The 19,463-nt window shown below is 39.6% G+C and overlaps 1 protein-coding gene across 1 annotated transcript in view; it reads left to right on the top strand.

Annotated features, from left to right (window-relative positions):
* Positions 1–19,463, top strand: part of WDR64 (WD repeat domain 64) — a 52,864-nt gene that overhangs the window by 6,222 nt on the left and 27,179 nt on the right. The window contains exons 4-12 of the mRNA XM_090263392.1: positions 48–151; positions 2,836–2,865; positions 4,023–4,133; positions 5,900–6,114; positions 7,578–7,712; positions 8,088–8,167; positions 11,059–11,198; positions 14,480–14,606; positions 17,468–17,616. Coding sequence (XP_090119518.1) covers positions 48–151; positions 2,836–2,865; positions 4,023–4,133; positions 5,900–6,114; positions 7,578–7,712; positions 8,088–8,167; positions 11,059–11,198; positions 14,480–14,606; positions 17,468–17,616 — 1,091 coding nt within the window. The remainder of the gene's footprint in view (positions 1–47; positions 152–2,835; positions 2,866–4,022; positions 4,134–5,899; positions 6,115–7,577; positions 7,713–8,087; positions 8,168–11,058; positions 11,199–14,479; positions 14,607–17,467; positions 17,617–19,463) is intronic.

The following is a 19,463-nucleotide window of genomic DNA, read 5'->3' as shown; positions in this document are numbered from 1 at the left end:
AGGATCTCCACTGCTAGGAGCTGAACTGAATATTATGCTATTAACAGGTAGTAGGACACGGGATGTGATTAAGTGCATTGTCAAGATTCCGCAGTTGGATTTACTAATAGCAGCTTCTCAGAAAGGATTAATAACCATCTTCAATAACCAGGTAATTTCAAATCTTGGGCTTCTCCTGCCCTCCCCCTCGCTCACTCCCTCCCTCCCTCCCTTCCTCTCTTTTGTTTTACGTATACATTATACACATGTATTGGGTACAGCAGAAACCAGAAACCATATTGCAGAGTTATTACAAAAAAAATCAAACTAAAAATGACCAAAATAAAGAGATTGCTGAACCCGAGAGCAACTGTCGAGACTTAGTAACTGCATTTAGTATTGTCCCTCATGTAGCACATGAACCATGTGGCATCTGCACAATTAAAGGATGGCCCTGGATAATTTCTCAGAGAAAATCAGAAAAATGCACAAACCGAGTGACTTTGTCATAATCCTACCAAATAATAGAAGAGGTCTCAACAGGAATCTTTGAGTAAAGGGGAAAAAAAGCTCAAATTCCAGCCCCTTAATTTTTCCAGTGATCACGGTAAATAGGGAACTCAAGGAGCTAACATATCTTTTCACATCCCTCCCTTTTCTTTTTTACATCTGTGAAACGAGGACAATAGGACCGGTCCTCTCTCCCTCCGAGGACTGCCGTGAAGCTCAAATGAGACAAGGAATGTGGGAGCACTTTATGAACAATAAATTCCCATATAAATGGAATGCATCACTCTCATTAATGTCATTCTTTCCTAAGTTTCTACTTTTGGACTTCTATTTTTAAAACATGAGAGATTTGAATGGAGACATGGTCGACATCATACTTCACTATAAATAAACAAGGTGAATGCTTGGTGTTAAATATCAAAAAACAATTCCAGTTACTAGTTTATTTCCAACTAGAGGCAATTTTTATACAAGTAAAATATATCAAAATAATCACCACATGATTAAAGTGTCAACAATAATTCTCAGCTTTTCAGCGATCTCTAGCACAGCAGCCAGACTCGGTAAGGAGGGGCTCACTGCCACCCAAAGGCCCTGCAGTGGGAGATCGTGGGGCCTGGCCCTCCCTACCCCCACCCTGCTGTGCATGCTACTCATTTATCTCCATGCCCTGGTTCCTCCTCATTCAGAGCAGACTACTTCCCTTCCTGGGTCGTTGTGTTGATTCAATAAGTTAATACACATAATGCGCTTAGCATCATTGTAAGTACTCAGTAAATGCTGGCAATTAGCAGTAATGAACAAATGATATGGAAACAAAATGAGAACATCTTTCTTGATATCTTTTTTCAGCGCCTTATTTTTCTTCTCATTTTCCCCTTTATTTCCGACAAAAATAGAACTAAGATGGTATCTACATAAAATGTGAGAAGGAAAATAATGAACCTCGTAATGAAATAGTTCAGGACTATGTGAAGGGAGTGAGGGAGCATTATCATAAGTGCAGAATTGTGTCTCTTTCACACACACATGCATGCTTATAGGTGAACACGTATACTCACAAGCACACAGACACATCTGTTTCTTATAAGATACTGTAATTGGACAGGAAAGATTGTTTAAACACTTTTTTAAGATTTAATATACTAGGAATAACTAGCATTTTGAATGTTGCATGCCTTATGAATAGGATGATATATGTTATGGGGATAGGCATTTGGGAGGGTAGGTCACAGGAATAGTTTATTAGAAGGTAGTCAGTCATGCAAAATATCTTGTAACAGCTTATTCCTTAATTTAGGCCCTCTCTGAAGTCGAATAAATAAATTTAAGAATTTTCATGGTGCTCTCCAGAGGGCTTCATAATCTAAAGTTTAAATGTCATCAATAAAAGTTCCTGCCCAAAAGGCTAGATTTAAAAAATTCAGAAGATAAACTTTCAAAGAACAGAACTTCAGTGACTTCCGCTGAAGGTGAAGTTTGAGAAACTGAAGAAGAGAAACCACAAGTGTTCTGTTTTCTGCTCACCAATTTCCTTAGAAATTTGTCCACCTAGAAATAAGTCCCTCTTAAAAAATAAATAAATAAATAAAGCCTTTGTGAGCTCTTCGGATGAAAGACATTTTGTGATGACCATGACCAGCAGTTTTAGTCACCTCCCTGACTTACGTTTTCTCTTTTTCACACCATCCGTTCCTTCTGGGCAGCCATTTCCTACATATTTGAGCATCTAAAAGAAACCAGGACATTAATATACTTCAGCTAAACTATTAACTAATATTCTTTAATAGTATAAGAGGATGCTCATCTACAGTCTAACTCTGAGTGGAACCAATCTATGATCCTCAAGTATTATATTGCCCAGGGCATGATATTCAATACTTCCTGAATAAAATAGGAAGCCCATTGGACAGAATGTCCTTAAGTGTCTCAATAACTTGAGAGCTAAACCTCAAATAAATCAATTTTTTTTCTACATCAATCTCTATTCATAGCCTATTTAGTATTCTTCGAGCTACTCTTGCCATTGCTGTTAGTATTATGTTGCATTCCCAAGTTTTGATTTGCAGTTAGCAAAGGGGAGGTACAAACGGACTAGGAAAGTGTAAGATTTAGAGCACAGCTGCCAGGCTTTAAGACAAGCCGCAGAAGCAGAAACATTGGCCAAAGCAACAGAGCATTGTTCCACAGAGTTCAAAGATTCGGGGGAAATAGGGAGGAGACTGGCGGAAGTGGGAATGGCAAGAGAGATGAAACGCAGGAGATACTGTGTGGTTTAAGAGTTCGCGTTCTCTCCTTTCATTGTAGAGCCAGCTAGGTTTCATTTCTCTCTTCCTTTGTTTATAGATGAGAGTGCAGACCAGTACCAATGTCACAGTAAGTACATTGTAAAAATTCCTAGTTAAGTCAAATTGAGGCCCATGACAATGGTCCCAATCCCAATCTCAGTAAAATGCCCTGAGAGTAAGATGTTTTCCTAGATTGTAATTTTAGGTTTACTGACTAGAAGTAAACCTTGGGCAACAGCAAAGGGGACCCAGATCTTGCTTTGTGGAGTTACACTGATTGCAGAGAATTGTTTGGAGAATAATTACTCTGGAGGCTCCCATTTAAAAGCTTCCCCTCATTTTTTCAGAGCACCCACTGCCCAGGAATGTAACAAGTATACCCGATCCAAGTGTGAGAACAGCAAGCAAATAGCCAATAGAAATAGTTTTAAGACACTTCAAATTTGAAAAGACCATTACAAGTCAAGTGCAATGTTGAGATTTCTTTGCTCTACGTTGTTCATTGGAAAAGGAGCCCAGTGGCAGATGTAAAGTTATGGTGGCCTGCTCTCAGAATCCCACCGTGCCTTCATGAGACAGGAAAATGCTTGCCCTTTCCCAAATCCTGCGTGCTTACACCCCGTGCACTGAACTACAGAGGAGGGCTCTGGTTTCTCTCTAAGGCTCAGAGTCTTTGTTCCTTAAACTGAAACAACTGTTAGAATGCCCAGTGTGTTTACACTTCAAGGGCATGCCTGAAACACACGTGGCAGTTTCTGACACTCACACAAGGGAGTTGTTTGTCATGGATATTACTGACCCTACCCATACCAACCTGGTGACTTTTGGCACGACACAAGACAAACTCATTGGTCTCCACTTGGTCACTGACCAGTGATCACTGAGGTCATTTCTAGCTAAAAATGTGAAGCATGGCTACAGGGCCAGAGACTTGATTCATCTGGTCTCCCTGTGGGTTGCTGTGAAGAAGCGTTCTCACCTGAGTGAATAAGGCACCAAGATGGCGGCTCTGTGCTCCCAGAGCTGTGCCAGGCACGGCTCCAATGCCCTCCAGCTGTTGGTCTGAGAAACTCAGGGTAAGGAAAACATCAAACCTTCACAGGAGAGAGATTGGGAGGCTCCTCTTCAAACAAGAGGGCAAAATGGGACCTTTAATTTAACTAATCTATGTTTTAGTAACCATCACTGTATGATAAGACAAAACACAGTATACGTTCCCCCTCCAAGTCTATGCTTTTCTATCAGGATACCTCCTGGATTACAGGATGTGATTACCTGTCACAGCTGAAACGAATTGTTGCCACTACAGAAAGGACCATCATCGTCTGGGATTATAAAGCTCAAGGGACCAGCCAGGTACTGTATCAAGAGAAATACTCAAAGAAATCAGATTATTTTTTCCATGCTGGTAAAGTATGAACCTCACCCTTTGTCCACTGAACATCAATTTCTTCGTATGTTGAAATGAGGGGGGTTAAGAAAATCATCAAGTCCAGCATTAATATTATTAGTAGTATTTTTCCACTTACTGTATTTAATTTGGGGGTGTTTGTTTGTTTGTTTTTGATAGAGGCTTATTCCTTCCTTTTATACCCTTCTTGCAATCCAATTATTAGCTTTTTGCCTATGCTCATGTTATCAAGTTCAAAGTTTTTCTCTCTAGTTCAGCTTTGTTTGGTAAGAAAATCATTCACATCAGATGCTTAATTCTGGCAAAAAAAAAAAATCTAGTGGGGCAGATATACACACACACACACACACTCACACACACATTTTATCTTAATCACTCCTTCCTCTTAACCTCTGAATCTTTTTCTCAATCCATTCAGGTCCCAGAACAAAGGTCACCTTCCCTGACCATGGGACCTAACATGGCCTCATTAGTCACTCTTCAATTCAGCACTGTGGTTTATTTGCTTAGCTGACTTCCCATTATGTGTCATGATCTGTTTCATTCATCTGTCTTTGCCCACAAGAATGGTAACCCTACAAAGTCAGAAACCCTACAAAGTTCATCACTATACAGCCAACTGCCTACAGTAGTTCTTGGCATGTCACAAGCGCTCAATAAGCATCTGTTGAATGACTGAAAGAATCTCTAAATATGTTCAAGTCTCACTCATTCTAAAAGAAACAAAACAAATTAAAATTTTCAGTATGTATTTTTTCTATCTTAGACAGAGACTGAGTTCCAGGAGAGCAATGGCTGTCTCGCTCAGGGAACCCAGTTAGCAGTACTGTCAGCTGGGCAAATGCTCGCTGAAGATTGCTGGATAAACTTGAGTGTTAAGATACTTTTCTCTTGGAACTAGTATAAATAACCCATGGACATGGACAACGGGGTGGGGATTGACTGTGGGAGAAGGGGTGAGCTCAGTGGGGGAGGGAGCAATGGGGGGGAAAGTGGGACAACTGTAATAGAAAAACAATAAAAATTTAAAAAATTTAAAAAAAAGATATTTTTCTCCTGATGGCTTCTTGTAAACTATTTGGGACTTGAATACTTGATATTCCTGTTTCTCATCTAATTTTATGTCAGTGGTCTTTTAAACCTGAATCTTTTTATGCTTCCTGTGAATATTGCCTTAAAAATCTAAGAAAGAGACATGCACAGTATTACATCAGAAAATCTCGTCACTCCTGAGCCAGAGGTTGGTACCTCATCCTTTTGCCCACAAAACAGCCCAAAACACAATGTAGGTCTCACCGTGGGTGTTCATTCACTTTTACTTGGTTAGCTCTGTTTGTTACCCCAAGCTCCTTTAACTGTGTGGGAGGATCTAAAAGAAGAAATAGTAGAAGTAAAACACTTATTAAATAATAGGGACAGCCTTAACTGGCGTGGCTTAGTGGACTGGGCATCATCCTGCAAACTGAAAAGGCACCAGTTCAATTCCCCATCAGGGCACATGCCTAGGTGGCAGGCCAGGTCCCCAGTCGGGGTGCCGGTAAGAGGCAACTGATTAATGTATCTCTCTCACATCAATGTTTCTCTCCCTCCCTTGCCCTCTCTCTAAAAATAAATAAGTAAAATATTTTTAAAATAGAGATAATATTTAAATTTAATATTTAGGTGTTTGGAGCAACATAATAACTTACTACAAGTGCCCTTCTGGTTCTAGGAGAACTATTTCGTCATAAAGCCCATGGACCACTGCCTGCTCTGCATGTGTGTCGTGTCCCTGCCCGACCAGCTCTGCAAAGACGACATCCTCCTGGGGGACGATGGCGGCTTTGTGACCAAATTCACGGTCAGTTGTGATGACTTCGGATTGAAGCAGGCAAAATCCAAAAAGAAATTACAAAAGCAGGTCTTAGACTCCAAGAACTTTAAAAGGTAAGGGGGCACATGAGTAGTCCAATTGTTTTAATATAGACATTGTTCAAGTATTTTTGTAGTGAAAATGATGTGTCAGACCATGTGGTAAAGTCTTGAAATAAAACTGAGCAAGTAACACCTCTCACCTCAAGGAACTTCCAATATAAAGGGAAGGCAGGCCAGAAAAGTAGCAACTAAAATTTCTATTCTAAGTGCTATTGACATTTAAAATGTATAGGTACTTAAATAAAGGGTTAAATAAAAAATAAATTATTAAAAAACTATAAAAGACATGTGACTATTTACTAGCATTTGAATATGGGAGAAGATTCTAAAAAAGCAATGGATATAAAATTCAAAGAAAAAAACTTGATAGATTTGACTCTGCATGAAATAAAACCTCTGGACACCAGAAGATAACATTTTTAAAGTAAGTAAAGTGGAATAAATATTTTTAACAAATATGACAGACAGTGGGCCAATGCTCTTTAATAGATAATAGAATTCAATTAAAGAAACAATACCCACCCACCCACCCATCCCCCAGAGAAAAATGGGCAAAGGTCACAAAGAGATAATTCCCACACATGCACACACGGTACAGATCATCAATAAACATTTCCAAATGCTCATTGGGAAAAAATGCTAACAACAATTATCTCCAATGGATGGGGTTATGAGTGATTTTCATGGTCTTCTTTACAATTGCAGTGTCTCTGAAGACTTTAGAGTAAGGCATATATTTCCTTTATTAGCAGAAAAGCAAATTTTGTATCACATGTGCCCTCTCTATTAATCAAAAAAATAAAATCAGTTATAATTTTTCACTTAAAAATTGGAAAAGATTTCAAAAAAGAAAAATGCTGTGCGACAGACATTCTCACATACTGCTGGTGGTAGAAGTTAAGAGCTGGGTCCCTTTGTGGAAAACAATTTGGGTAGATGTATCAAGTGCCATAATAAACAGTTAGGCACTAGGACCTGGAATCCCCATGTGTTGAAAAATATAAGTATAGCTATCACAGTGCTATTTCTAGTAGTGAAATATCTAGTGTCCACCAATAGGGAAATGATTGATTTAAGTGATCAGTATTCACTGGAAAATACAAAAATGAATGGACTCATATATGATAAAAATAATATAAACAAAGTTCTTCATTTGGATGATCAGAATTTTTTCAGTAAAGAATATAGTAGCAATATTGAACTGAGATTCTTCAATATAATTTTTTAAATTCTGAATCTATAGCTAAAATTTTGCTGATAATCTTTTATTTTTTCCATTTTAAATAAATCAGGTTATGAAAATTTAGTTTGGCAGTTAAAAGTGGCATAGGATGGTATTATATATGCAGGCTTTACCCCAGTTCAGAGTTGTAGTTTGGCTAAAGTCAAGTTGAAATGCCAAATAGACACTTGACATGATGTGTTTGTGTGTCTGACACTCTAACATAAACCCCCTTTTCTCCTTTAATTCCCAGTGTTAAAAGGAAGCTGCATAATGACTGGGTTATGAAAATTAGATATATTTCCACCCTAAATTGCTTTGGATCCTGCTCCTTAGATAGTGTTCATTCATTAGTTTTGGAATCCTTGAAGAGACTTGAGGATAATTCGTAAGTACAATAATTTATATACATGAACATTCTGTGACTTTCAGGCTTTTTATTTTATTTTTAATTTTTTCAAATTATAGGAGGAAGTTTATTTAGGAAGGTACAGGGGTGGTAGAAGTGAGCCAGCCGGGCTGCGTGGGCTCAGGAAACAAGTTTCAGAGGCAGAGGAGGGGCCCGTGGGACTTAGGAGAGGGAAAGGCAAAGCTAACAGGCCTGAGGGATGCAAAAGGTAACAGGAAAGACCAGGCAGCTCCCGAGAGGGAAAGCGCCCCAGGCTTTTATAATTGAGAAGCCCATGCAGCCTTGGAGCTTTCAAACTGGGAATTACCTTCATACAGGAAAACATATGTGTTACATCGGATTTGTGTTTCCTAGGCCTGTCAGAGAGTTTTCCATGCCAAGAGGAGCAAACACTTTTTGTTACTGTGTAAAAGCAAACATCATTGTCACTGGAGGTAAGAGAACAGTTCATGTTGCACAGAGATGTTCTACTTAATTAACATAGTTACAGAATTTCCCTGAAGTTGTAGAATTTTGCTGCTAGAAAAACATTTTAAAGAATTTTAAAATGTAAATAAGGTCACATCTGTCTACCTGTGTGTGCATGTGTATGTGTCTTCTAGGTTCTCAGAAAGGCTTTGCCTAATGCAAGAATATGTGAAACAAATTCTTTTGTATTTTCTTATGTTTTTTATTATTTTATTTTATATTTCATCTTTAGTTCTTTTTTTTTTCAGAAAATTAATTTTATTTATTTCCAGAGAGAGGGGGAGGGAGGGAGAAAGAGGAAGAGAAACATCAGTTGGCTGCCTCTTGCAAGCCCCCAGCCAGGGACCCGGCCCCCATCCCAGGCATGTGCCCTGACTGGGAATTGAACCAGTGACCTTTCAGTTCACAGGCTGGCGCCCAGTCCACTGAGCCACACCAGCCAGGGCTCATCTTTAGCGCTTCAGTTTATCCAGAACTTACGTAGATGTGTCAGAGCGTGTGTTCTTAGCCTGGGACCCACGTGTGGGCTTCAGAGGAGTCCAGAGTAGGTTCTGGGGACTGAATGTAAAGCATGGTGACTATAGTTACCAGCACTCTATTGGGTAACTGAAAGTTGCAAGAGGAAATCTTAGAAGTTCTCGCTACACACAAAAATGATAGGTAACTATGTGAGGCAGTGGATTGTTACCTAACCTTAGCATGGCGATTACTTTGCAATGTATACAAATATCAGATGATCACACTGCACATCTCACACTTACACTATGTTGTATGTCAGTTATATCTCAATAATGCCATAAAGGAAAAGAAAGCAATCTTCCCTTCAATCTACACATAATACCAAAATGACAGATCTCCGCTACAAAATTTTAATTTGCTCTGTGTCTCTATACATTCAATATTGCATGCTGTAATATCTTGGACATCAGAGAAGGAAAACTCTGATTCCAAAAAACCTCCGCTGCCTTGCGGCATACCTCTTCAGGGGAAAGGCTAAGGGAGTAAACCCCGACAGAAAATCCGGAGCCGGAGTCCCTAAGGCGGTTTGACGTTGTAGTCAACACCGGCAACTCCTGCGGCGCACCTGAAGCCAAGCTGTATTGACTCCGTCTTTCCCTTGGACCCTTCAGCTGTGAAGAGAGGGGGGGTCTGCTGCATGGGCAACAGCAGACCCTCCATATCACCCTGCCCAGGCTCTGTAGCTTCAGCTTCACTGGAGAGGACACTCCAGCGTCATCGCAAGATGTCGATTCAACACGGGAGGAGACAGATACCGTGTCACTCCCGAGTCGGACTGCACAGCCATTCTCGGCGGTGCAGATAGACTCTTAAGAAGCTACACCATCGTCTCTCAAGACGGACGGCTGCCGACGACGAATATCTTGGTAAAAATTCATATTAAAACAGTGATTTTGCAGTTTGTCAACAGCTATAACACATTTTTAGGTGTGTGTCAAAGATAAAAATTAGTGATAGTGATTTGTTGTTGTTGAGAAATGGTAATCTTCCCAATTTAAAGTATTTAAGTATGAATGGGAAAGTGTTACTCTTAACTCTAAAAGTAGTCTTTTTTGTAAGAGAGAAAAAATTTAACAGTGAGTTTCTATTGGGAGTGGAAGTAGAGATAATGGGGGTAGAAAAAATATTTTAGTAAAAGACTATACCCTTCCATATGGTATAAATCTTTTACCATGTACCTGCATGATTTTGACAATTAAAAAACAGTATCTATGCTATGATAGTAACTACATATAAATTATATATGATTATGGATATATATGTTAGAAAGGAAGATAGAAAAATGAAAACAGTTGATTTGTTATAGTGGTCTAAATTATATGCAATTTTCCTCTTCCTTTGATTTCTTCTGTCATTATAATTTTTACATAACTTAAGAATGTGAAAACAAAAGAACAGCTGCCTTAAATGCTTTGGGGAAATAAATAAATACGTTAATGCACGAATGGGTAGGAAAGTACTGAATCAAGAAAAGGACTCATCAAATATTTATGAGAATTCACATTTGTATATGTAAATATAATTATTACAAAACAACGTTGATGAGAGGAACCAGATCCAAACAAGGCTGTCAGCCTTTTAGCAAGTCCCAGACTGTATCCTGGAAGAAACAGACTGTGATTTGCTATTAGAAGGAAGATAAGGATATGACTGAGTGAGAACAGACTCCTTTATTCCACTCTGTTGAGATATGATTGGCATAGAGCATTGTATAAGTTTACCTCGTACAACTTGTTCATTTGATACACTTTTATATTTCAAAATGATCACCACCAAAGTTTTAGCGAATACCTCCATCATACCACATTATTATCATTCTTTTTATGCTACAGTGTAATATTTAAGATCTACTCCCTTGGCAACTTGGAAGTATATAATACAGCATTACTGACTATAATCACCATTCTATACATTAGGTGCTCAGAATTTATTTACCTTATAACTGCAAGTTTGTACTCTTTGACCAACATCTCCATGAGATATCTGCGCTCCCACATTCACTGCAGCATTATTCACAACAGCCAAGACAGGGAAACAACCTGATTGTCTGTCAGCAGATGAACGCATAAGGAGATGTGGTTGCATATTATATACAATGGAAAATTATTCAGCCATGAGAAGGAAGGAAATGTTGCCCTTTGTGACAACACGAGTGGGCTTTGAGGGCATTATGCTGGGTGCAATAAGGCAGAGAGAGGAGAACTAATACTGTGTGGTTATAGACATAAACTGGACTTACAGAAATGGGCTGAGGGTGGGGAAAATGGGGAGCCACAGACTCTTTAAACTGGGACCCCTGTGTCCCTGAGAAAATAAGCAACCGTTTTGTCCTTTTCAGGAGATGACAAAGTGCTCCGGTTGTGGCACCCCAATATCAGCACCAAGCCAGTGGGAAAGCTGGTGGGGCACATGTTCAGTATCACTGAGATCGTGACCAACGAGAAAGATCAACTCGTCATCAGCCTTTCCTCTGCCAAGGTAATGAAAAGAAAAAACAAAGACCACAAACTACTTGTTTTCCTTAAAATCAACTATTGGAAACTCCAGAATACAGACCATTTTTGATTGAAATCGCTGACAATCACTGAGAAAAATATCAGTCAATGACGAACCACTGTTCTGTCTCTGCTGAATGCAGCACAAAGAAAGACATGTTTGAATAATAAAAAGAATACAACTCTGGGAAGAGAGGCCTTCCCATTACAAACAGAAACATCATTATTAAATGGAGAAAAAATAAGGATTTCTGTTATTCACACTGTTATCAAACAGTGTTTTAAATGTTCTAACCAATGTGATAAACTAAGAAAAATGAGTTATAAACATTACAAATGAGACTAAATTATTATATTTGCAAATAATGGAGTTGTTTGAAAAAAATTAATAAAATCAGCTCAACATTTTAGGACAAGTTTAATAAGGTGGTTGACTAGAATGGCAATTTATAAAAATAAATCTCTATGTAAGGGCAGTAACCAGTTGGAAAAAAAAATGGTCACATGGATAGCATTCACAGGAGCGAAAAATCATGAAATACTTAAAAATAACCTTCGCAAGAAATATTTACTATTAATGTAAGATAATTAAAGTTTTTTTCTGAGGTACTTTTATTTAAGAACACAAAGAGAGAGACGGTTTACATTTCTGCATGGGAATACTGTATTGTAAGACAGGGGTCCCCAACCTCTGGGCCACGGAACTTTTAGGAACTGGGCTGCACAGCAGGAGGTGAGCTTAAGTGTAATGCATTTGAATCATCTCAATGCCACCTGCATCCCCACCCCCACCCAGTCCATGGAAAAATTGTCTTCCACGAAACTGGTCCCTGGTGCCAAAATGGTCGGGGACCGCTGCTGTAAGATATACTCCAACTAATTAAGCTGTACATTTAATGCTATTCAGGATTGTTTAGATATCAGTTTTCCGAGTCTAAAGTTTGCTAGATAGAGAAGGAATTTGCAGGTGATAGGAGGAGTATCTATGAAGGCACAGAGACCAGAAAGAGAAAGGGTTTTGAAATTGGAAGCAGTTTGGTGTGACAGTAGCAAAGGCCTATGGGAGGGAGCAGCAGAAGAGTCTCCAGGACAGATGCTGCGGTGCTAACGAAGACCTTTGTGCCTCTTGTCAACCCAGCAATCCCCACCTCCCTAGAGTCACACAGAAGACCTACAGAACTGAACACTGAAGAAGAGAGAAATATGAAAAAATTGAATTACTCTGTAGAAAAAAAAATCATAGATTTCAGAACATATTCATATTAGTTCAATAAGGTGGAGCGTGCTGGTGGCATAGAAGCCATTTTAGGAGCAAGAAAACTGAGGTTCAGGGAACTTCAGTGATAGGCTGGAACTAAAACCCTGATCTTTTGCCTCACCCTTTGTTCTCCACACCATCCACGATTCGGCATGTGCACACAGGAATTAAAAAGACTGCCAGCCATGAGCGTGTCCCAGCCAAACAATAAAATTAGAAACAACTAGAAGAGAGACCGATTTTTTGGTATTCCTTGATTCCACTGTTAGGTTCTTCTTCTATTTGCCTTTCACTCTAGGCTCTAGACTTAAATTCATAAATAGTCCATTACACTTGTTTACTATGATACAAAAGACTGAAAAGGTTCAATGTTCTAGCTACTCTCAAAATCTGCATTTTTAGCAGAACAAAGGAAGTACAAGTTCTGAGTAATACTGACCTACAGGGAGTATACATATGAGTCAAAGCTCCTTGCCAGTGTTCCCAAAATTTTGTGACTTAGACATCTTTATGCTCCTACACATATGAACCACGCTGCATCTGCAATAGTGAAGTTTTGTACTTAATTAACTATAAGTGTCTCAAAGAAGAATTTAGTATCTCTGTTAACAGAAGTACTTATTAAAGCTTTGTGTGGAGTTTTACCCTTGCGACAGCACGGATGGACCTGGAGAACATTATGTTAAGTGAAATAAGCCAGTCAGAGAAAGACAAATACCATAGGATTTGACTCATATGTGGAATCTAATGAGCAAACTGAACTCACAAGCAGTAGAGACAGACTCATAGATAGAGAGCAGGCTGGCAGCTCTGGGTGGGGGCAGGGTAGTGGGTGGAAAGACTGAACAAAAAGGAAAAAGGACTCGTGGACCCGGACAACAGTGTGGTGACTGCAGGGGGGAGGGGCATAAGGAGGCTAAATGGTCATGGAAAAAATTTAATAAAATGATGACTTATATACTCAACAAAGATTCTAATTTAATAGTTTAATAATAATGATTATAATATGAAAATACTTAAGGCTGATTGATGCATGCTAGGAGACATGATCTTTGATGAAATCACACTTATTCCTGAAATTCAATCACACTGTGACTTGCTAAAAAAAAAAAAGAAGAAGATGTTGAAGAAGAAGACCAAAACCAGTTATTTCAAGTAACAACGGGTAATCTTGACCTAGTTTGCTGAATTAATTCTTTCTATTCTCTTTCATCAACCTGTTGTAGTTGAGTATTACATAGTTCTCCTTCCTCCCTCAAATGAGAGTTCTGATAAACTATTTCCCCATAATCTTCCTATGTTTACACCATCCCTAAAACTGCTTTCTCAAATTCTAACATGCCTGGGCAGGAGGAAGGAGAGGTTCTTAAAACCCTCATTTAGTAAGATCTTCCCAGCTTCTTAAGTCATGAAAGAGCAACCTGAAACACTCCACCTAAAATGTGTCTCCCCTCTGTTTTCTAATCTATGGCATAAAAAGAAACATGGCTTCCATTGCACTGTGAGTCATAACAGTCTTGTCACTTCCCCAAATTCTTTTTTTTTTATTTTTATTTATTGATTTGAGAGAGAGAGAGAGAAACATAGATTTGTCATTCCACTTATTTATGCTTTCATTGGTTGCGGCTTGTATGTGTCCTGACTTGGGATCAAACCCGAAAACTTGGTGTATCAGGACGATGCCTCATTGAGTTGAGCAGCTGACCAGGGCTCCAAATTCTTAAAGACTAATAAATAGTCTGTTTTCCTCTCCTTTCTGTAATGATACAAAAATGTAGTTCCCTTAAGCGAACATTCAATCACTGCTGTTTTCCTCTGACGTTAATGAACAATAACTGAACCAAGAGCCCAATTAGATTTTAGCGAATACGTGCTCACCATGTAAGTCACACATTGCTGCAAGTTCTCAGGAGCATATTACAGACTCTGAAATTGCTTCACAGAAACAGCTTTGAGTGGGAAGCATCAAGTGTCAAAGTGGTAAACTGTGTTCTTTATTCCACCAGGTTTTCCGGGTGTGGGATATCCAGACTCTGTCCCTATTACAAGTCTTCCATGACAGCCAGGGAGGACCTGGAGACATGCAAATTTATTCCATGATATATGACGCCAATCATGGCATGCTTATTACAGGTAAGGGCCCCCAGTTAATGGCCAACAAAACTCGCACCTTAACTTTTAACTTTTTTTTTAACTAGCACCTGAGCACGAACTAGGAGAATAACAAAACTAGAAGAGAAATGTATAAACCTTGATTCATCCCAGTAGATATTTCTTAAACTTCTACTCCCTCCTATATTTCTATGGTTGGGTGGATAAAATGTGTAACCGGCCTTCACTGAAAACACCATGTCAGGGCTCTGAGCTCTTGAACCCGGAAAGATGTGACGTGGGTTAAGCAGAAACACGGGATGTAACCTGCTGCTAAGAAAAGGTAAATTCAGCTCTGACTGGACTCCTGGAAGCAGGAATATGGTCCATCTCAGAACAGATGCACCTCTTTCTTCAGTGAGGCATTTTGGCCCCAGGCACTGATACTGAGACCCCAGTTACGCGGTGAGAAGGATGCTGACCGTCCTACCTGCCCTTTGCTTCTACACAAAGAACAGGAGAGAGACGGGAGAGGCCAGAGTACAGATCCCCAGCCCTGCTGCCAACAGATTTGTTCCCTCCTTTTCTTGTTGCCTCTTAGAAACACCTGCTCACTAAAGAGACAAATCCTAAGCATTTGCTTGCCCTCAGGCTTTAGAAGAAAAAATGAACCATATTAATAATACATTTTTCCTTCTGGCACACCAGCCCAGAATGCATTTCCGAAGCATTTTCCCAGTGACAACCTGCTCTGACCTCCCACGGGATTAATTAGGGCAGGGAAGTGGTCAGTGCTTTGCTGTTGGAGAACATGGTTATTTTTCACTTCCGAGGTTTATTGTTGTGTGTGTGTGTGTGTATGTGTGTGTGTGTATGTGTGTTTGGTACTATGAGTGAGTTAGCACTTCATGCTTGATAGGTCATTTTCCACCTTGTAAAGCAAAACTTAATTCTAGTTGTAAGCACTCCTCCTCTGAAAACAACATACTAAAAACTGCAAGCAAATTTTCTCTCTTAGTGCCTCAATTTGCATGTTTGATTACTGGGCTCCTCATTTCCAACCCGTTCATCATCAGAGTAATGGAGGACTCTGGGTAGTAAGACAAAAAAAGAGACAGAAAAATCAAAATATCTTCCTCATTTTATGTAATAGTGATACTATTTTGCTTATAAAAATATAGAGCTCTAGCTCTGGATGAGTAGCTCAGTTGGTTAGAGCATTGTCCTGATATGCCAACATTGTGGGTTCAATCCCTGGCCAGAGCACATACGAGAATCAAAAAATGGATGCATAAATAAGTGGAACAACAAATTGATGTCTCTCTCTCTTTCTCTTGCTTCCTCTCTCTCTCTCTAAAATCAATAAAGAAAAATTAAAAATATATAGATCTCTGCATATTGCTTAATCACTAAAATTGCATACATTGACTGCAACTGTCAACTTGACATCAGAATTACTTGGAGGTTATTTCTCAGATTTTAATTCATGCTTTGATTCAAATGAAGCAGCTGATATAATCTTCTAAACCCCAATGACAGCAGCAACCACATTCTGGAAATGCTTTGTAGAATATACTGCGGTACGATCACTATTATTGTCATTACTTGATAACACAACTACCATTTGTATAGCTTTTACAAAGTGCTTTCATGTACTTCATTTCGTGTGGTCTGCACAATCACCACGTGAGGCCGGAATAATTATTCATCCTATTTTATAAATGGCAAAAGTGAATATCACACTGATCAACTGACTAGTAGAAAGATACAAGGTTGAAACGTAGAACTGGGATTCGATCCCAAAGTTTCTGACCCTGAATCCATATTCTCTCTCGGTACAGCATTGTTTCCATAGCAATAGTATAATGAGCCAAAAAGGGAGCGGATTGCCTCTTGTTCATGCTTATCTAGCTCTGCTGATGTCATGGGCAATATAATGTTAAAGTATCTACTGAGAAGCTTCGAGTGTTATTTGACTAGCTGGTTAACATATTTCTCCAATTTCCATATTGAGGTACTTAAATTGAAAAATATTCCCAGAAGAGCCAGTGTAATCTTTCACACATGAATACATTTTATCTTAAAATTCAGACACCTGAGGGAAGTGTTTAGTAACTCATAACTCCTGCTGAAACCTTTCCTAAAGTTGAGATTTCTTTGGAGAGACTTGAGAAACTCAATGCAAAGAGAAAAAAAAATCCACATCAAACATAGGGAAGAGATTTTATTTTTGTTTGAGCTATGGGATGCTTTGGAGTTCTTACTTATATTTCCAGACATTACACTCAACCAGGATACACTGTGTGTTGATTTTGAGAGTTACCTCATCCTTGTAGATTACCGTATTACTAGAAACCCAAGCCAAAATCCCGAAGAATTCAAGTAAGGTATACCTGCTCTCCGTCTACCTGCAATCATTTTCATTGGTTAATATTTAATAAGACAATGTTTACACTGCTTTTTTAACATTCATTGGTGGAAAAGGGCTCTCTAACAATAAATTCCAGCCACTAAATGACAACGCCCCTGCCAATTCCATCTCCCTTATTACTCTCCACCACGTGGAGAGATGCGCTGTAGGCACTCTAAAAAGGAAAAAAGTGGGCTGTACAAATAGAAAACACAGGTCACTGAAAAGAGGAGATTAGCAAAATCCAAATGGCCTGTGCTTGAAAATAATGAAGCTCAAAACGAACGCTTTTCTCTGGCTAAATCACATTTGTTTTATTTATCAAAATTGTTTTAGAATAAATGAAAGTATTTCCCCCTCATTAGAGTTCCTAGGCATTGGCACTACTAAGCTCACTGATTGGCTATTTACAAATATAACTGGTTGGGTAAAAACCTTTGTGACTCAAAACTTTTAATATTGAGTATTCATGAGATTCTTATTTCTGTTTCAGGATCTAATGTTATTGATATGTATCCATTGACTAGGATGATACAAGATACGAAACAGGTCCCACACACACATGAACGAGAAATCAATGTCATGCTTTACAACAAATATTTTCACCAAGTGCTCACTGTCTGCTCTGAATCTATAATTAAGGTGAGCACATATTGACTGTTCAGAAAAAAAAAGGCAAAGCAGATAGAATTTTCTGTTCTTACTGGTAAGTCTTGGAATGACTAAGTAAATGTAGTGGCACGTATGATAAGACCCTACATTTGATCTATTTTTAAGCTTTCACAAACACATAAAAAACGAGTATTTTAAGCCAGCTCACATTGCTTGATATTAAGTCACATGTCCAATTAAATAAATAAAGCTAGTTGTTACTATTAAAATAGTATATATACATATATGTACATGCAATTTTTTAAAAACTGAGCTATGGGAAGATGATATGTTAAGAGGAAAGGGAAAGAAATTGACAGATGTTTCCTAGAATCCCTGTAGGTGCAGCCTATGCGCCAAGTGCCTTAAATCCATGACCTTAGTTCATCCGCACAGTAATTCTCTCTGGACAGATAGAATTCCATTTGAAAGGGGGGCAAGCAAGAGCTCAGAGGGTTGGGGCACCAGAGCTGGGACATGAACCCTGGTTTGTCTGCTGTGATTGCCCACGTCCTTTCCTCGGCATCCCTCTGGCCGTGCCATGACTGTGGTCCCTAGAGGCCAGGGCACGTGGCCATATGATTGTGTCCACTGCAGCCACGTGACAGTGGTGGCTGGGGGTGTCAGCTTCAAGTGTTCATCCTTTCATTCTCTGCATGCTCCCCAAAAGGAGACAGGGAACACTAGAGAGCCTTCCTCTGGAAACCCTTCAAATCCCCTCTGGATCTCTGACCTTCTCTGCACATCTCTGGGGAGTTTCTCAGTCCGAATCTCATGACTAGCTCTCAATTCTGGTAATGCCTACAGAGGAGTTAGGTGGAAATTAAAACTAAAACCTGCCCTGCTTTCCTGCAATACAGCTCAGTCGGGTACATGTCTCCCCTGGGGGAGGAAGACCTCTCATGAGTTTCCATATCTGATTGGTTAGAGAGGGACGTACTTCAGGTCAAGAGATTGGTGACCTCTGAAACCCATTTATGCAGTGACACACATTCCTCTTTCTCCCTGAAGGACAGCCCTGTATCCAGGGACACACAGAGGTTAAGAGCATGGCCTCTGGGGCCGGACTGGCTCAGTCAGATCTTGGCTCTACCGTTTCCCAGCTGGTGGCCCTTTGTCATCTGGCCTCCTGACTATATCATCAGCTCCTCCCCTCCCTCTGTCACCCCAGTTGCAGCAGCCTTCTTCCAGTTCACTGAAGGAGCAGTCAATGCCCCTTCCCACCTCCGGCCCTTTGCTTATGCTACCCTTGTCCCCCAAAAGTCTGAGTGCAACCACATTCACCCTGTGCTGCCACCTCAGTTTTATCACATGTGAACATAACAGATCCATGAAGAGGGGAAATTCTGACCAAAGGGCTGCAGGAACTATAAAGTCTGTACTGTGTGGCCCTGGCCGGTGTTGCTCAGTGGATTGAGCACCACTGTGCAAACCAAATGTTCACTGGTTCGATTCCCAGTCAGGGCACAGGCCTGGGTTGCGGGCTGGGTCCCTAGTTGGGGGCATGTGAGAGGCAACCACACATTGATGTTTCTCTCTGTCTCTTTCTCCTTCTTTCCCCTTCTCTAAAAATAAATAAATAACTTTTTTTTTTTAAGTTTTTACTGTGTTTTCAAAGAGAGATAATGAAGAGTCTTGACATATTTCTGGATTTTTTTACTATACTCAGCCTAGTTACAGAAACAGCTTTCTCTGAGGTCTTAGCCTTTCCTCCCACTTCTTTCTCTTTCTCTCTCTCCTCTCTCTCTCTCTCTCTCTCTCTCTCTCTCTCTCTCTCTCTCTCTGGAGCTCAACCCATCTCCCTAATCAGAACATCAGAACATCAGAACACTCCTTAG

Source organism: Furipterus horrens, unplaced genomic scaffold (assembly GCF_987537825.1).
Source record: "Furipterus horrens unplaced genomic scaffold, mFurHor1.1.pri manual_scaffold_15, whole genome shotgun sequence".
NCBI classification, from domain to species: Eukaryota; Metazoa; Chordata; class Mammalia; order Chiroptera; family Furipteridae; genus Furipterus; species Furipterus horrens.
This window is presented reverse-complemented; position numbering and strand designations above follow the sequence as displayed.